Below are 20,233 nucleotides of genomic sequence, written 5' to 3' on the forward strand. Positions count from 1 at the left end.
GACCGGCCAGCAGAGCAGACCTAGGGCCCGCCAGCGTGGTAGACAGATCGCACCAATTGGTGGAGGATCACAGCCACCATCTGTCCTGCAAGGGAGACTTTTCAACTATACAAGAGCAATATAAATAAATAGAGGGAAAATCTCAAAAACACAACAGCTTCACCAAGCAGAAAGAAACGCCAGCAGTATGAAAAGACAAGGAAAGAAAGGACCACAGGCAATGCAGGTCAACTCAACTCTAGAAGAGGTAATAGCTGCAACAGATGGAATGTCAGACAGAGAGGTCAGGATATACATGCTTCAGATGATCTGGAGTCTCAAGGAAGACATGAGACAGCAAAATCAGACAATGAAAGATCACATTGACAAGGAACTTCATAAACAAATCCAGGAAGTAAAAGATCAATTTCACAGGGAGATAGAGGAAATAAAAAACAAACAAATACAAATCCTAGAAATGCAGGAAGCAATAAACCAACTTAAAAACTCAATTGAGAAAACTACCAGCAGAGTGGATCACTTAGAAGATAGAACATCAGACAATGAAGACAGAGTATTTCAACTTGAAAAGAGCATAAACAGCTCAGCAAGTCTGCTAAGAAACCATGAGCAGAACATCCAAGAAATATGGGATAATATCAAAAGACCAAACTTAAGAGTCATTGGGATACAGGAAGGCACAGAGCTCCAAACCAAAGGAATAGACAACTTATTCAGTGAAATAATACGAGAAAACTTCCCAGACTTGAAGAATGAGACAGAACCCCAAATCCTAGAAGCCTACAGGACGCCGAATGTGCAAAATCATAAGAGATCCACACCTAGACACATTATAATGAAGATGTCCAACATACAGAATAAGGAGAGAATTTTAAAAGCTACAAGAGAAAGGAAGCAGATTACATTTAGGGGTAAACCAATCAGGATAACAGCTGATCTCTCAACACAGACTCTAAAAGCTAGAAGATCCTGGAATAACATATTTCAAACGCTAAAAGAAAATGGGTTCCAACCAAGAATCGTGTATCCAGCAAAATTAAGCTTCAGGATGGAAGATGAAATTAAAACATTCCATGATAAACAAAAGTTAAAAGAATTTGCAGCTAGAAAACCATCTCTTCAAAAAATCCTTGGCAAAACACTACAAGAAGAGGAAATGGAAAACAACAATGAAAACCAACAGTGGGAGGTAGGACAGTAAAGGGGGGGAAAAATCAAAGAGAAAAACAAATCAGGTTTAACAGCATTAATAAACAAATATGGCTGGAAGAACAAACCATATCTCAATAATAACTCTAAATGTTAATGGCTTAAACTCACCAATTAAGAGACACAGGCTAGTTGAATGGATCACAAAAAAAGATCCAACAATATGCTGCCTTCAGGAGACGCATTTGATAGGAAAGGATATACATAGACTGAAGGTGAAAGGTTGGGAAAAATCATATCACTCATATGGACTGCGGAAACAAGCAGGAGTGTCCATACTCATATCAAATAAAATAGATTTCAAACCAAAGTTAATCAAAAGGGATAAAGAAGGACACTACATACTGCTCAAGGGAACCATACACCAACAAGACATAACAATCATAAATATATATGCCCCAAACAACGGTGCTGCTGCGTTCATCAAGCAAACTCTTCTCAAGTTCAAGAGTCTAATAGACCACCATACAATAACCATGGGAGACTTCAACACACCTCTCTCACCACTGGACAGATCTTCCAAACAAAAGTTGAATAAGGAAACTATAGAACTCAATAACACAATTAACAACCTAGACTTAATTGACATATATAGAATATACCACCCAACATCAAGCAGCTACACTTTTTTCTCAGCAGCACATGGATCCTTCTCAAAAATAGATCATATATTATGTCACAGGGCAACTCTTAGACAATATAAAGGAGCGGAGATAATACCATGCATCTTATCTGATCATAATGGAATGAAACTAAAAATCAACCATAAAAGAAGCAAGGAAAAATCATGCATCACTTGGAGAATGAACAATAGGTTACTGAATGATCAATGGGTTTTAGAAGACATCAAGGAGGAAATTAAAAAATTCTTAGAGTATAATGAAAACACAGACACAACATATCGGAATCTATGGGACACATTGAAAGCAGTTCTAAGAGGAAAATTCATTGCTTGGAGTTCATTCCTTAAAAAAAGAAAAAACCAACAAATAAATGATCTCATACTTCATCCCAAAATTCTAGAAAAAGAAGAGCAAAACAACAGCAAAAGAAGTAGAAGGCAAGAAATAATTAAAATCAGAGCTGAAATTAATGAAATCGAAACAAAAGAAACAATTGAAAAAATTGACAAAACGAAAAGTTGGTTCTTCGAAAAGATAAATAAAATTGACAGACCCTTAGCCATGCTAGTGAAGAGAAGAAGAGAGAGAACTCAAATTACTAGCATAAGGAATGAAAAAGGCAAGATCACGACAGACACTTCAGAAATACAGAAGATAATCAGAAATTATTTTGAATCCTTATACTCCAATAAAATAGAAGATAGTGAAGGCATCGATAAATTTCTTAAGTCATATAATCTGCCCAGATTGAGTCAGGAGGATATAGACAACCTAAACAGACCAATATCAATTGAGGAAATAGAAGAAACCATCAAAAGATTACCATCTAAGAAAAGCCCAGGACCTGATGGGTTTACAGCAGAGTTTTACAAAACCTTTAAAGAGGAACTAATACCAATACTTTTCAAGCTATTCCAGGAAATAGAAAAAGAGGGAGAACTTCCAAATTCATTCTACGAGGCCAACATCACCCTGATTCCGAAACCAGACAAAGACACTTCAAAGAAAGAAAACTACAGACCAATATCTCTAATGAACCTAGATGCAAAAATCCTCAATAAAATTCTGGCAAATCGGATACAAAAACATATCAAAAAAATTGTGCACCATGATCAAGTAGGATTCATCCCTGGTATGCAAGGGTGGTTCAATATACGGAAATCAATAAATGTTATTCACCACATCAATAGACTTAAAAATAAGAACCATATGATCATCTCGATAGATGCAGAAAAAGCATTCGACAAAGTACAGCATCCGTTTATGTTCAAAACTCTCGAAAAACTAGGGATAACAGGAACATACCTCAACATTGTAAAAGCAATTTATGCTAAGCCTCAGGCTAGCATCATTCTGAATGGAGAAAAATTGAAGGCATTCCCTCTAAAATCTGGAACAAGACAGGGATGCCCTCTCTCACCACTCCTGTTCAACATAGTTCTCGAAACACTGGCCAGAGCAATTAGACAGACGAAAGAAATTAAAGGCATAAAAATAGGAAAAGAAGAACTTAAGTTATCACTATTTGCAGATGACATGATTCTATACCTAGCAGACCCAATATGGTCTACAAAGAAACTGTTAGAGCTAATAAATGAATTCAGCAAAGTGGCAGGTTATAAAATCAACACGCATAAATCAAAGGCATTCCTGTATATCAGCGACAAATCCTCTGAAATGGACACGAGGACAACCACCCCGTTCACAATATCCTCAAAAAGAATAAAATACTTGGGAATCAACCTAACAAAAGAGGTGAAAGACTTATACAATGAAAACTACAGAACCCTAAAGAGAGAAATTGAAGAAGACCTTAGAAGATGGAAAAATATACCCTGTTCATGGATAGGCAGAACTAACATCATCAAAATGGCGATATTACCAAAAGTTCTCTATAGGTTTAATGCAATGCCAATCAAAATCCCAACGGCATTTCTTATAGAAATGGAGAAAGCAATCATGAAATTCATATGGAAGAATAAAAGACCCAGAATTGCAAAAACAATACTAAGCAGGAAAGGTGAATCAGGTGGTATAACGATTCCAGATTTCAAACTATACTACAGAGCAATAGTAACAAAAACAGCATGGTACTGGTACCAAAACAGGCGGGTGGACCAATGGTACAGAATAGAGGACACAGAAACCAACCCACAAAACTACAACTTTCTTATATTTGATAAAGGGGCTAAAAGCATGCAATGGAGGAAGGATAGCATCTTCAACAAATGGTGCTGGGAAAATTGGAAATCCATATGCAACAAAATGAAATTGAATCCCTTTCTCTCGCCATGCACAAAAGTTAACTCAAAATGGATCAAGGAGCTTGATATCAAATCAGAGACACGGCATCTGATAGAAGAGAAAGTTGGCTACGACCTACATGCTGTGGGGTCGGGCTCCAAATTCCTCAATAGGACACCCATAGCACAAGAGTTAACATCTAGAATCAACAAATGGGACTTACTCAAACTAAAAAGTTTTTTCTCAGCAAAAGAAACAATAAGAGAGGTAAATAGGGAGCCTACATCATGGGAACAAATCTTTACTCCTCACACTTCAGATAGAGCCCTAATATCCAGAGTATATAAAGAACTCAGAAAATTAGACAATAAGATAACAAATAATCCCATCAACAAATGGGCCAAGGACTTGAACAGACACTTCTCAGAGGAGGACATACAATCAATCAACAAGTACATGAAAAAATGCTCACCATCTCTAGCAGTCAGAGAAATGCAAATCAAAACCACCCTAAGATACCATCTCACTCCAGTAAGATTGGCAGCCATCACGAAGTCAAACAACAATAAGTGCTGGCGAGGATGTGGGGAAAAGGGTACACTTGTACATTGTTGGTGGGACTGCAAATTGGTGCAGCCAATTTGGAAAGCAGTATGGAGATTTCTTGGAAAGCTGGGAATGGAACCACCATTTGACCCAGCTATCCCCCTTCTGGGTCTATTCCCTAAAGACCTAAAAAGAGCATGCTACAGGGACACTGCTACATCGATGTTCATAGCAGCACAATTCACAATAGGAAGACTGTGGAACCAACCTAGATGCCCTTCAATAGACGAATGGATAAAAAAAATGTGGCATTTATACACAATGGAGTATTACTCTGCATTAAGAAATGACAAAATCATAGAATTTGGAGGGAAATGGATGGCATTAGAGCAGATTATGCTCAGTGAAGCTAGCCAAGCCCTAAAAAACAAATGCCAAATGTCTTCTTTGATATAAGGAGAGTAATTAAGAACAGACTAGGGAAGAAGAGCACAAGAAGAAGACCATCATTAAACAGGGTTGAGAGGTGGGAGGGAAAGGGAGAGAGAAGGGAAATAGCATGGAAATGGAACGAGACCCTCAGGTTTATACAAAATTACATACAAGAGGAAGTGAGGGGAAAGGGAAAAATAATACAAGGGGGAGGAATGAATTGCAGTAGTGGGGGTAGAGAGAGAAGAGGGGAGGGGAGGGGAGGGGAGGGGGGATAGTAGAGGATAGGAAAGGCAGCAGAATACAACAGACACTAGGATGGCAATATGTAAAGCAATGGAAGTGAAACTGATGTGAATCTGCAATCTGTATAAGGGGCAATATGGGAGTGCATAACCCACTTGAATCAAAATGTGAAATATGATATATATCAAGAAATATGTAATGGAGGGGTAAGACAAGATAATACAAATGGAAGAAATGATTTACAGTAGAAGGGGTAGAGAGAAAAGGGGAGGGGAGGGGAGGGGAGGGGGGATAGTAGAAAATAGGACTGACAGCAGAATACATCAGACACTAGAAAGGCAAGATGTGAATCAATGGAAGGGTAACTGATGTGATACAGCAATCTGTATACGGGGTAAAGTTGGGAGTTCATAACCCGCTTGAATCAAACTGTGAAATATGATGTATTAAGAACTGTGTAAGGTTTTGAACGACCAACAATAAAAAAAAAAAAAAAATGGGAACTGAATAGAAAAAGAAGCTAGATGTTAAAAAAAAAAAAAGCTTCAAATACCCAAGAAAATTCAAAGCTGCTTCTAGTCTACTTTGTTTTAGGTAATTTTTTTCTGGTTATCCTTTATACACATGTGAAGTGATAAACTTATGTATGTAAAAACATTAGTTATGTTATTTTCTTGAAAGAATATACACCCAACTACCTTCTCATTCATCTGGTTTCCAAAGCCCATAGATGTTCCCTTGATCATCCACATAGTCCCTGATCAAAAAGCACAATTCTAAATTGTCTCAACAATTATTTTTCTCAAAAATCCAACTTCAGGAAGAAAGGACTAATAAATGCATGACTGCATTGAGGAATAATGTTCTCCACCTACTTCTCTAGTTTAGAGATTTCATAAATCACATATTTTAAATCTTTTAGCTTTGACTCTTATGGAAACATTTTTTCCAAGTTGTCTTTTAATGTTGTTTTATCCTTTATTGCAAATTATTGTTAAGTCCTGTGAAAAATAGTTCTGCATGTTATAATGTTGTGATTGCAGATTCTGTCCAACAATACTCCTGTTTTAGGAAGCAATGCAAGGCTCTATTAGATACTACCCTGCTTGCTCTGATACCTCTGCCTACCTACTCTGAAAGGAAAAAGCCCTTCCAGAATGAAGTGGTTAGGTGAATCCTCAACCTTACTCTAGGAAAATGTCCATGGAAACACATCTACCAGTGGTAGAGGAAAAACAACAGGAGCAGCTAGGAAGACTGCCCAGATAACCCTGGCTGCTAGCTCAAGGTGAGGGGCATGCCTTGCGTTTCAGAGAGAGAGAGAGAGAGATAGGCCTGGATGAAGTTACCACTCTTGCGCCATGTGTGAGAATCAAGGACGCAGGAGGAAGAATAAGATATTTGGCTTTTTTGTTCTGTGTCCCATGAGCCATATGAAAGCAGAAAGTAGAAGAGAAAGTAAGCAAGGAACTTTCTTGGTAAGAAGCCTTGCTTAGCATTTGTGTTTAAAGGCATTTGCTTTACACACAGAGAGGGCAAGGTGGCTGTCAGAGCAGCCCTAAGCCAGCATACTCTTTGAGTCAAATGGAGCAGGAAAGATAAGAGCCATGTATGAAGGTGTGACAATTTTAAAAGAGGAAACAAATCAGAATCTTAAACATAAGACCATTTGTTCTTCTTTCTTCCTGCAGAGAAACAAAAATCAAAATTTTATAACATTGTATTTCTAAGAGCAAAATATTAGAACTGACCATGATTTTTTCTTTTGTCTTGTCTGCCATAAAGTCAAGGCCCTTATTCAGTGATCAGTCAGTAAGAGCAGTATCACAGTCATTAATCCCCACCATTCACATCTTTGTTTCCTCATTTCCTTGGTCCTGATTCTTATTACGATTTTAAATTTGTTAACCCTTTTGGCATACATATCAATTAGTGACTATCTCTTTTGAAAAGAGGTAGAAATTTATGCATAAATAAATGTATGAAGGAAGAAATTACTGCATTAACAAAAATTTCCATCTCATCCTTTAATTCGTATTCTTTTTAATATGTTTCCTTCCCTTCATAAATCATTCTGGCAAGATTCAAGGGACCCTTTAGGAAAATGACATTGGAATAGACCCATTTTTTATCAAAACAATGAATGGATAATGTACACAGACACTTGACAGTCGTGCTAAGGATGGGTAGGTGGAGCAGAAGAAATGAGAGAAGAATGGAGGAGAGGAGTGAGAGGGAGAGAACTTCTGAGGGAAAGTGGACTTTCCACTATAGTTTTGTGGAGTATAATTTCCCTCTAGTATTGATTGTCACTGGCATTTGCTTTAAATCCAGGAACTCAGGATTTATGTTGAATAGTGACCTTTAGTTTATGAGTCAATATCACTGGAAAGCAGATCTTACTAACTTCAAGTCTTTTTTATTTTGTGAATTTTTTTAAATGGGCAGGGCTGTGTGCAATGAAATCTACTTTAATTCATAATTAAGCATAAAAATCTAAATGTTGTCAATGCCCTGCAATTATCTTAACTAAGTGGTGGAATAATTTTTTAATATAAATCCAACTTTGAGAGTAAGTGCCTGGTACCATTGTCAGCTAGGGAGGAACACAGTATTGGCAAGAAATGTAGATCTGCTCTCAGTTTCTGGCTTTGCCAGTGATCTTAAGCAGATTGTTGAATCTCTGATTCTCAGTGTTTTACTCTATAAAATGTAGACAACAACTATTCTGTCTATCTGACAGGGCTTTTGTATATGTCAAAAGTAATAATTTCAGCATAAGAATTTTCAAAAGTATAAAATATAAAGTGGCCTCACTGCAATAGCAATATAATGGTACAATCAAGCTGATATCGAGTAGGTCAGAATGTTCTGAAGCCATGTAATGATTCCAAAACCGTCATGGCAGGACGAGGGGACAGAGAGATCACAACAATTGTCAGGAAGGTGCTATGAAGTAAGCTGGCCATCTTTCTTCCTGCTGTAGAGTTTCCAGACTGTTCTGTGATAAGCTCCCTCCAGTCTCAATGCTTGCCCTAAACCTGCTGGATTTTAAGAAGTCAAGAGCATCTGCAAGCACACACCTGTAATCCTAGCAACTGAGGCAGGAGGATTGTGAGTTTTGAGAATTGCCACCCTCAGCAACTTAGCAAGGCCCTAAGCAACTCAGTGAGGTCTTGTCTCTAAATAAAATACAAAAATGGACTGGGGATGTGGCTCAGTGGTTAAGTGTTCAATCCCAGGTACAAAAAAAAAAAAAAAAACCAAACCCACCTGCATGTATCAGGTGGGCTAGATGTATTTTGTAAAATGTTTTGAGACAAACACCTTTTATTACATATTTGCAAAACCTTCCCTATATATATTTATAGATTTTTTTTTTTAGAGAGAGAATTTTTTAATATTTATTTAGTTTTTTTGGTGGACACAACATCTTTATTTTTATGTGGTGCTTAGGATCGAACTCAGCGCCCCGCACATGCCAGGCGATCGAGTTACGGCTTGAGCCACATCTCTAGCCCCTATTTATAGATTTTTAAAATTTAGTTTTTATTTGTTCTTTTTAGGGCCCTAGTCTTGTGGATGTACAGGATAGTGGGATTAAGCAAAGAGGAATGAAGGAAAGGGAAGGGGGTAGGAATAGGAAAGACAGGGAAAGAATCTGACATAACTTTCCTATGAACATTTATGAATACAGATGGATTTTTAAAGACCCTGCTGGTCATATTTAGACTAAGCACAGTTTCAGAATACTTTAATGGGGAAAAACACAACTTTCACTCATACAAATTTCAGGTTTCGTAAGAACAAATAACAGGTTTCCTCTTGCTTCAATTAAGGAAAACACTTTTAATAGTAAACCTATTACGAAGTATTCATGAAATAAGCTAGGCTTGAGATCTTTGCTTTGATTACTTGAAATACCCAAATAGGTTCAATTCCACCATTTTGTCACTGACTCTCCATGAGATTTTAGATAAGCTTTTTGATCTCAATTTATCATTTGTACAAAGTGAGCAAGAGGAATAAAAGAGGAATAAACACATGCATTGCAATACTACCTTCAGAATTTTTGGAAGCTTAGTTGAAAAACGCCTTTTGGATTCTTCAGAAGGAAAAAATGATATAATTTGTACATAATAAAAAATGACCAAGTAGAAGGAAAAAAAGTTGCTTTGTTATGTTTAAATATTTGAAATAACAAAAATTACCTTTGAGGACTCGCAAGTAATATTCAGTTTCCAGAATGGACAAATCTTGTCACACTGAGGACACATTACAATCTTGCCACCAATATCAGGATCACAAACTTCTTTGCTAAAGAAAGAGAAATAAAACTTATTTAAAAGGCTTAATGAAAAGGACTTGCTTTCTGCCAGCATGATAAAATCCAATATCCATTCATGATAAGAAATAAAACTCTTATAAGAATAGAAGTGAACTTCATCAGATTGATAAAGGCTTGCTCCATAAAACCTATAAAAATATTTAACGGTAAATGCTTAAAAGTGTTTCCTTTAGCTCAGGAATAAGACAAAGGACTATCATAATCACTTCTTTCTAGCTGGAGGTCTCTGCCAGCACAGAAAGTCAAGGAAAACAAAGCCAGGAGTATTGGTCTGAAAGAAAAAAAACCTGACTCTACTGATTGGTTCATATAGACTATCATGTATCTTTCAATAGAATTTACATGTAAAATATTAGAATTAAGAAGTTTAAAGTTTGCTAGACAAAGAATCAATATACAAAATATACACAGTGACACAGAAAGGAATTGTGTTTCTATGTACCTGCAACAATTATGAAATAATTTTTAAATGCCATTTTCATCAGCTTAAAAAGTATGAAGTGTTAGGTCGGTGGTGGCGACTTAGAACAAAGCAGCCCGAGCTGGAAAAGAACATGAATCAGGTGCCAGCTGAAATGCCTGTCAATCAGCCAGATCTCCTGACTAACGCCTGTCAATCGGCAGGACCCGCTGGCCAATCCTGGAGTTCAGCCAACTCCAAGGGGGCAAGGGACCCTAGAAATACCTTTTCCTGTCCCAAGCCCTTCCCTTCCTGCTGTAAGCCCCATAAAATCCAGTCCGGTAGAGCTTCCACGCGGTTTGTCCTCAGACCCTACCCCTTCCCCTCTGTGGGTCTGATCCGAGTTCCGCCAGGGAGTGATATCTCAATAAAGCCTGTTCAGCGGCCCTTTTAAATCTGCCTCCTTTGGTCACTGCCTGACTCGCCTGATCTGACATGAAGTGTCTAGAACAGTTCTAACCGAACCTGATTTAAGATCTAGATGATGGAAATTCTAAATCTATAAGACAGTGAAGAGGACCTATTCTATAATATCATAATTTAGAAGAATCAATACTTAAAGATGTGAGATCTCTTCCATTTCAGCTGTAGGCTCCATGGAAAAGCAAAAGCTTAGTCAAAACACTACTGAAGAAGAAGGCAATATTGGTCTAGATTAAGAAAAACAACTGATGGAACACAAGAAAATTTTTAGACACAGATCTCCATCACATAAAAAACTGACATAGGATAGAGTTGGCCCTGCAATTTAGTAAGTTGAGAACTGACCTTTCAATAAATATGGCTGGTACTACAGAATATCTATGTGGGAAATCATAAAATTAAACCAGTAATGATAATACATACAAATCAATTCCAGGTGGGAACTGAGAACATCAATAGTACTAATGCATTGGGGGAAAAAAAGCAACAGAATATTTAGATAATCTTAAGGTAAGATGAAATTTCCTAAATATAAAATCCCAAAGCATAAATCATCAAGGAAAATATTGATATATTCAATATTCTTTTAAAAGTAAGAATGTCATTAAAAGACAACTTGAAAGAGAGAACTAGCCACATAGTGGTAAAAGCTTTGCAACAGGTAAACATGACAAAAGATTACTCACCAGAATATTTTAAGAACTCCTACAAATTAGTAAGGAAAAAGCAAATAGATGTTGAACACCCACTCCCTCTAGCAGAAGCCATTCAGATGGATTCTTATGTCAATAGGACTGGAGTTGTGCAATTAGGTGACCTTGCAAAATAACTCAATAAAAACAAATGGGCCTGGGAAGCACTTCTGAAATAGTTAAGATCTTGAAAAACTAACTCCTCCATAAAAGCAGCTAAAGTACTGGCAAAAATTGTCAAAATGAACCTTTACAGAACTCTGGTTACTAACCAAATGCTTACAGTGATCTGAAGAGCATTAATTTGAAGGAAATTGGCTAAATCTCTATGAAAAGTGAGCTTTGTGGCATTTTAACTGGACCAATTCCCATCCCTGTCTTCCAAGTTTCATGGTAACCTTAAAAACCAGAAAGCCAAAGTAGTTTGGAGCTACCCCAAAACCCCAGAAAATTGTCAGTATTGGACCTATCTAGAAGCTCCCTGGAAATGCTCCAGGCACAGTATTTGTCATTTTGACCTTGTATTCAGGGCTCAGACTGTGCAAACAGCCCAGTCCCCCAGGTGTCCATTCAAAGCAATCAGAAGGAATGGTTTAACTTTGCAGCTGCCTGAGGCAGTGATACCAGTAGAGGCTAACAAGAAGTTAACTCCAAAACCAAACAGGAAGAATTAGGGACTGAGGTAACCATAGAGGGTTTTATAAAGCTTTAACATACTCCTGGAATTGTTGAAGGCCAGGTGCACGTGTAGGACCCAAGGCCAGGAAACGCCTAAGGTAACCTGAATCTCTCACCTCTGGCTAACCTGAGGCTCTGCATGAGAAAACACAAAAGGCTAAGGGAGAGCTGAAAAGTGTCTGCCTGAGTGTTTGAGTGTGAAACACATTACACACAGGGGCAGGGGGAAGGAAATGACTGGTTCTAGCATTTAGTGAAATCACTAGTTAATCCAATCTTAGCTGACAGCTAAAGTTACTGAACACAGACTTCAGAGGTCACACCTGACAAAGAATACAGACCTTATGGAATTAGCTCAGGACAGAAGCTGGACAAAGAACACCAGCATCAACAACAACAAAAAGTAACAACAAACCCTGAAAGTGGGGAGGGGCTGGGTCCTGATTTCACTATCACCTACATTATAATATTTAAAATGCCAAGTTCTCAACATAAAAAATCACAACATACACCAAGAAACTGAAAAGTATGGTTCTAATGCAGAGGGGAAATCAGCAATCAAGAGAAACTGTCCTGAGGACCCCCATACACTGCACTTATTAGACAAAGACTTTACATAAGCAATTACATGTATTTCAAGAACTAAAGAAAATCATATCCAAAGAATTAAAATGGGTGAACCATATGAGAATATCAATAAAGAGATAGGCATTATTTAAAAAATTAGATATTTAAGGAAAGCAAAGTACAATAACTTCAATAAAAAATTATCTAGAGGGGCTCTGCTGCAGACATGAAATGGCAGAAGAAAGAATCAGTGGAAGCCAGTCACTTTGGCGCCTGTATCCCAGCAGCTTGGAAAGCTGAGGCAGGAGGAGGGAAAATTCAAAGCCAGCCTCAGCAATATTGAGGCACTAAGCAATTCAGAGAGATCCTGTCTCAAAATACAAAATAGGGCTGGGGATGTGGCTCAGTGATGAGTGCCCCCGGTACAAAAAAAAAAAAAAAAGCCCCAAACCCCAAAACAAAGAATTGGTGGTGCTAATGCTGGTCTATTAAGATTACCCAATTTGAGGAATGGAAAGAAAAAGGAATGAAAAAAAATGAACACAACCTCAGACACTAAAAGGGGCAGAGCCAGGCATGGTGGTCACTAAAAGGGGCAGAGCCAAGCATGGTGGTCACTGAAAGGGGCAGAGCCAAGCATGGTGGTCAATGCCTAAAATCCCAGCGACTGGGGAGGCTGAGGCAGGAAGACCGCAAATTTGAGGCCTGCTTCAGCAACTTAGTGAGACCCTGTCTTCATTTTTAAAAATAAAGGACTGGGGTTGTAGGTGAGTGGTAGAGCAATCCTGGGTTCAATCCCCAGACCCCAACAAAACAAAAACAAAAATATCCCCCAATTTTTTTTTTGAAGTTTTTAATTTAAATATTTACTACAATAATCAAACCTAGTATGTGTTGATCAATGGGAAAGAATTGGTAATAGCCGATTTTCAACAAGGGTGCCAAGATAACTCAATGGGAAAATAAGCAGTCCTCTGTAGGATGGTCTGGGGCATCTGGAATGTGTGCATGAAAAATTAACTCAAAATGAATCAATCACAAACCTGAAACCATAAAACTCTTAGAAGATAAACACTAAGAAAATCATGAATGTGAATTACTGACTTCTTGGAAAAAAGCACAAATAATAAAAGAAAAAAGTAAGTGGGCTGGGGTTGTAGCTCAGTGGTAGAATACCTGCCTCACACACTTGAGGCACTGGGTTTGATCCTCAGCACCACATAAAAATAAACCAATAAAGATTAGTATCTATTTACAACTTAAGAAATTTAAAAAAAAAGCAAAAGAAAAAAGTAGGTAAATTGGATGTCATAAAAAAGCTTGTCAATAAATGTTCATAGTAGTATATTTATAACAGAATTATTCACAACAGCCAAAAAAGGATTAATATCCCCAATGTCCATCAGCAGATGAAAGGATAATGTGGCAAATCCATACAATGGAATATCGCCTGACCACAAAAGGGAATGAAGGACTGATCAATGCTAGAACATGGATGAAAGCAATGTGCTCAGGGAAAGAAGATGGTTATGAAAAGCCACAGGCTGTACAGCTCCACTCCTATGAAATGTCCAGAGAACAGAAAACAGGTTAGTGGTTACCAGGGGCTAAGGGAAAAGGGTATTAGGAAATGAACTGCTAATGGGCACTTGTTTATTTTAGGAGAGATGAAAGGTTCTAAAAATTAGATGGGTGGTGGCTGCATAAGACTGTGAGTGTACTCAAAACACCTGAGCTGAACACTCTAAATGAGTGACTTTTGTAGTATATAAATTATATCTTGATAAAACTATTATTTTAGAGGCTGGAGTTGTAGCTCAGCGGTAGAGCGCTTGCCTAACATTTGTGGGGCGCTGGGTTCGATCCTCAGCACCACATATATATAAATAAATGAAGAGAATAAAAAATATTATGTCCATCTAGGACTAAAAAAACCCCTGTTATTTTAAAAAGGGATATATCAACTTGAAACACTTTAAAGAAGAGGAAATACCTACAATATCCCCCACTTATGTGTCTATGTGTTTTCAAAACCACAAAATTAAATCAACTTTACGGGTCTAAGCTACAAATGTGATTTTAAAATATCAGTAAGTGTACAGGAATGACAAATACAAAATTTAATAGAGTAGTTATTTCCAAAGAAGACAGGGTCAGGTAAGGAATTGAGGAAAGCACTGTTATTTGAAGACAACACTTCTGTTCTTTTTCTTAAACTGGATGATGTATCATTATTCTTCATACCTTAAATGTATTTTCTATTCTTGTGAATCTTACAAGTATGTGATAGAACTGAAAATATTTCAAATTTATACATTCAAAACATTTTAAAGATATTTAATACATAATTAAAGCCAAATCTTTTTGAGCACAGGACTATATCCCCAAGATCCTCCTTCTATTTTCCATAAAACAATCTGTGTGAAATGGCAGGAAATATGTGATGTGACTACCATGGTGATTTCATAAAATGAGTTACAATAAGAGCAACCACATGAGAACCTTATCAAAATGCAACTTTCATAGTCTGCAAATGTATTTTTGAGATGCCTTTTTTTTGTTGTTGTTGTTATTGTTTTGGGCTGGAACAGTACATGAAACAATGGAGAAGCCAAGCACAAATTCAGGGGGAAAGGATCAACATTCAGCCTTTGGCCCAAACTCTTTTTCAGTGAAGAGAGGAGAGTACTTGACATACCATCTGCAGCTTCCTAGCTAAGAAGCCACAATGGGCACAAAAGGCTCAGAATCCCCCATAAATGGAATGGGCAATTACACCCATGCATGGGGCAGCCATGTAAGCATCCTGCCTTAGGAGCCAGGCTGATATGCTTGGGGCTTGAAAAATTTGGTCATCAACTCATTAATGGTGCCCAGAAATTTTGATCTGGCTGTTAGACATGGACAGAGGCCAGATGATAAACAGAAAATGTCTGGTTCAGTGCTGCATCCCTTTCTGGTGGTTGAGACCCCGAAAATGGAGGAATGGCAACAATTCAGGACAGTGAGTGAAATTCAGAGTGCTCTGGCACCCAGGGACTTGCCTTTAGAAAGTGCAGCTGGTGTTTGAATTCCGAAATCAAGCATAAATGAATTCTCTCACTTGTTTTCCCAAACAGAGTCAGGAATAATTTTGTAAAAGTAAAAAAAAAAAAAAAAAAAACAAAAAACAAAAAATCCAGTGACTGTTTACTTGAGTTATTAAACATGAATTCTTAATACAGATTAGAAACCCATTTTGAAAAGCAGGAAAACACCAGCTCTATCAGTTTTCCCATGGAAACCCTGAAGAAATAGGAGCTGCTCTTGGCCCATATCTGCAAAGCTGAGTGAAGCATTCCTCTGGGGCTAGAAGTTCAAGGGCAATTCTCCCTCCAGTCCTCCTTTCTTTTTCAAACAAAGTATTGTCTTAAAATATTGGAGTGTTTCTGAAGGGTAATATTCCTGTCAGAGGCTGGGTTGGATTATCTGAGAAAAATTTTTTTCCATTTCACTTAGTTATTAAAACAAAGGGGATATATCATCCAAAGAAATGAGTGTTCTGCACGGAGTCTTCTTTTACCAAAATAGCCTAAAATCCTGCAAATAATTCTTTTATTCTTAATCAACTTTTCAGTGTGACAACAAGGAGTAAACAGAGGTTACCTCCATGTACAGTTATCTTGATTAAGATATCCATAGAGAAAGCAGGCCACCCCCACCACTGCAGCCAGCAGGAGCATCTGAGTGTAATAGCCCAGCCAAGCAAAGTAGATTCCAATCTTCTCTCCATAGTATTTCCTGAAGACAGACAGAAATTAGTTTTAGAAGACACAAATAATCACTCTGCAGCTTCATCCTAATATTATTTTCTGATTTTAAACAAAGGAGGCTTTAAGCATAAGTCTCTGACTCAATTCACCCTTAAAACATGTCCGTCTTCGGAGCAGATCCCAAGTTCTGCTATGAAACCAAAGTGCATTACACATTATGGAAGCACTGATCATTATCACCGGTTTGCCTGTGGAAGCAAAGTAAATTTAAAGGAGAGTGGGGGAAAGCAAAATGCTGACTATGGAGCAAACGGAGCATCAACATCACTCTCTGTAAGGACTAGTCCTAGTTTACACATTCTTTAGAATAGTATTTTTAATATGCCTGAAACAAAATAAACAATTTTCTCACTTATCTGCCTTGGCAAACTTTCCTTTGAAGGAAATATAATGTAGGTCACAAATAATAAGAAAATGACTGATAATAATACTGTTGCCCACCCCCCATCTGTAGAGGATACAAAGATCCCCAGCGGATGTCTGAAACCTTAGGTAACACTAAATTTAATACAGTGTCCCCCCGCCCATCCGAGTCTCACTTTCAGTGGTTTCTGTTACCTGTGGTCAAGAAAAAGAAGGTTGGGTAGGGTACATTAAGATACTACAGAAAGAGACCCCATTCAAATAATGCTTATTACAGCATATGATTGTTCAATTTTGTTAGCTATCTTTAATGTGTTTATTTATAAATCAAACTTTATCATAGGTATATGTGTATAAGGGGAAAAAAAGAATACATAGTTTGGTCTCTGGCCAAAGTTTTCTTAAAAAAAAAAAAAAAAACTCATTGTGAGAACGATATGTGAACGAGAAATCCACCGCCCTATATTTCTTATATCTACCACTTCTGTGTTTTCTAAGTTTTAAAAGTTAATTAATGATGTAACTTGGGGTAAAATGGAAAAGGGGAGGTAGGAGAGATTAGAAGAGTGGGGGCTGAGCAAGCAGCAGAGCCAGAATTATTCCAGAGAGGGAGGCCAAATACAGCAGAGAGGGAGGGTTCGGGGACAAGGAGAAAACAATGAGTGGTTGTTCAGGCAAATGCTGCTGCTGCCTTTTCCTCAGCTGAATCCCGCTTGTCTGTCTTGGTGGGTGGAATCTGGAGACTTGCTTAGCTCTGAGGCATGGAGGAGACTCAGGGTTCAGTGTGAAGCTGGGTTGAACTCCCTGGGCTTTGCCTACTGGGGACTTAGCTCTGAGAACCACCTGGAGACCTGGGAGGCTTCAGAGAGGGACATCCCTGGTCTGGACCAGCGTCACAGGCCACAGGCCTGGCAGGAGGGCTCATCCACGGGGAAAAATGAAGGGTTGGGAACAACATGGGATGAGGGTACGGGAGGAACAAAGTGTGTTCATTTTCCTGTGTCTGAGGCTTTGTTGTCTGGCTCCTGGCTGGCAGGCTCAGGACAGTGCCTGGGAGAGAAAAGCCTGGCCAGGTGTCTCGCAAGTTTTCTGTTACGCTTTCTGTAGCATGTTCTTGCCACGGTTTAGATATGGGTTAAATGTGTCATCAAAGAGCTCAGGTACTGGAAGCTTGATGCTCAGTGTGGAGATATAAGAGGTGGATCCAAGTGGACAGTCACTGGAGACTTCGCCCTCCAAAGGAATTAAGATAGTTCTTGTGAGATCCTTGAGTTAGATCTCACGAGAGGTCATTATAAAGAGACAAGACTTGCTCCTCCCCTCCATCTGCCCTCCTATCTTGCCTTGTGACCCCTCCCTTAAAAATGTGCTCCAGCCCTGATGTGACCCAGCCAGGGGGGGCCCTCACAAGAGTTGGCATTATGCTCTTTGGACTTGTAGCCTCCCAAACTGTAAGCTAAATAAACCTCTTTTCTTTATAAAGTACCCAGCTTTAAATGTACAGTACAGTAATGGGAAACAAGATGAATAATGGTTCTGATAAACCATTCCATCCTGGTCATATTTAAAATTGGAAAGAATCTTAGAGGTTTCCCAGTCCAACCTTCCAATGGTAAAAAATATCCTGTCATATTTAGATAGCTGGTCAGGTGGTCTCAGCTTGGATATTTACAGTGACAAAGAGTTCATTACTTCCTAAGGCATGTCCTGTTACACTGAAGGCAAGGTTTGAAAGGTTTTCCAAATCTTAAATGGAAACCTGTCTCCTAGTTCTGAGAAGCTGGGGATAATGAGGGTCCCTTAAAATGAGATATTCTCTGATCAATGTTTTTCTGCCAAAAACATCCCAACTTCTATCATCCATTTAAAAAAATCAGCTTTGAAGAATCAAATAGTCTAGAAGGCTGACTATAAAAAGGAACAGTCCCCAAATTATCTCTTGCTGCACAGAAACAGCCACTTTAAACTTTTAAAACTGATTCTTTATTACTTTCATATCTCAAAATAATATGTAAGAAGAGCTGGTTACTGATTCATCAGTTTTATGTATCACCTATTGACTTTCTACTCTGGAAGATAAGGAGTAAGCTCTCTTTCAACCCCACCTCATCTACACATTCATATCTCTGTTTCCATCCTCTTGACATAGTTACATTATAAGTTTTGGTTAGATCGATACTCATGCTTTACATTGCTATGACTCTGTACACATGATTCACAACTGAATCAAGTCATCTGCTATGATTACTTTTGCTTTCCTGCCCATGTTTTGTTTTCCTTGGAATTAATAATTGTCTTAATGGCTCAATGCTTGGTGCTCAGTGAACTTATCAACAATTCAGCCCCAGACCCTTCCCTGTTGTATGACTTCCTCAGTGTATTTAAACCCAGGAGGTGGTTTATCACAAAAACCTACTGGAGTTTTTCTATCACATTTTTAATTTTCACAAGCTACATTTTACTCTTGCAATGATCCCTTTTATAGAATCCTGCTCTTGTCTGGTGAACAAGAGCAGAATTGACTCCCATTTTCTGATTGGAGTTTTGAGGGAGAAACTTTTCTTTTTTCCCTCTGCAAAGCCTGTTTCTTATAGGTTGCTCTTTCCGGATTGTTTGGTTTACTTTCCCTTTTGGTAATCTCTGGGAACCACAGATGAAGGTTAGCAGCCTAGATGCTCAAGGAGTTACTAGTGAAGCAATAAAGCAAAGGAACATGTGGACTTGGGATGGGGAAGAGTTAAATGGACTTCCCTTCACAAGATATAATTAAAACAGTGAGGAAATTGGTTAAACATTACCAAAAAATGATTAAGAACCCTTCAAACTTCCAGCCTCCCATCAGATGATAAAGGTTTAATACAAAAGGAAATCAATAATAGGAAAACTGCACATGGATGACCTCAAATACAGTCATCCCTCCACATCAGTGAGTTCCACATTCACAGATTCAACCAGCCACTGCCTGAAAATACTGGGAGAAAAAGAAATGTGTCCATATTGAACATGTATAGGCTTTTTTTTTTCTTGTCATTATTCCTAAAGAATCTAGTATAATAACTATTTCCATAGCATTTACAATGCATTAAGTATCATTAGTAATCTAGAAACGATTTAAAGTATATGGGAGGATATACATGGGTTGTGTGCAAATACTACACCATTTTCCATAAGGAACATGAGTATCTGGGTATTTTAGTATTCCAGAAGGGCCCTGGAACCAGTCCCCCAGGGAACACTGTATTTACATGTATACAAACAGCTTCATTTAAAATCTTGTTCTATAGGGAAATCAGAGTTAATAAAACTGACTCTTCCTGATTATAAGCTAGCTAATAAATGAAGTAGGAGAGAATTAAAGTATAACTAAATGAATGAAATTAAATCTCTATGAAATCACAAATCTAAATAGCAGTTTAGATTTAAAAGTTATCATGATCACAGAAAAAAAAAGAGATAACTGGACATTATGATCTTTATGACAGAAGCATCCAACTCCATGTATCAAGTATTTTTGCACAAAATCCATCAAGCTTCTAGATTAGAATCACATTACTATCTAAGGCAAATGCACAGGACAGAGGAACATGCTC

At 38.0% G+C, this 20,233-nt stretch overlaps 1 protein-coding gene across 2 annotated transcripts in view; it reads right to left on the minus strand.

Annotated features, from left to right (window-relative positions):
- Ano6 (anoctamin 6) overlaps positions 1-20,233 on the minus strand; it is a 196,830-nt gene that overhangs the window by 51,107 nt on the left and 125,490 nt on the right. For both annotated transcript variants that reach the window (XM_078014846.1, XM_078014847.1), the window contains 2 exons: positions 16,114-16,248; positions 9,512-9,617 (listed from right to left, as the gene is read on the minus strand). In XM_078014846.1, coding sequence (XP_077870972.1) covers positions 9,512-9,617; positions 16,114-16,248 — 241 coding nt within the window. The remainder of the gene's footprint in view (positions 1-9,511; positions 9,618-16,113; positions 16,249-20,233) is intronic.

The sequence above is a fragment of the Ictidomys tridecemlineatus genome, chromosome 6, assembly GCF_052094955.1.
Source record: "Ictidomys tridecemlineatus isolate mIctTri1 chromosome 6, mIctTri1.hap1, whole genome shotgun sequence".
Lineage (NCBI taxonomy): Eukaryota > Metazoa > Chordata > Mammalia > Rodentia > Sciuridae > Ictidomys > Ictidomys tridecemlineatus.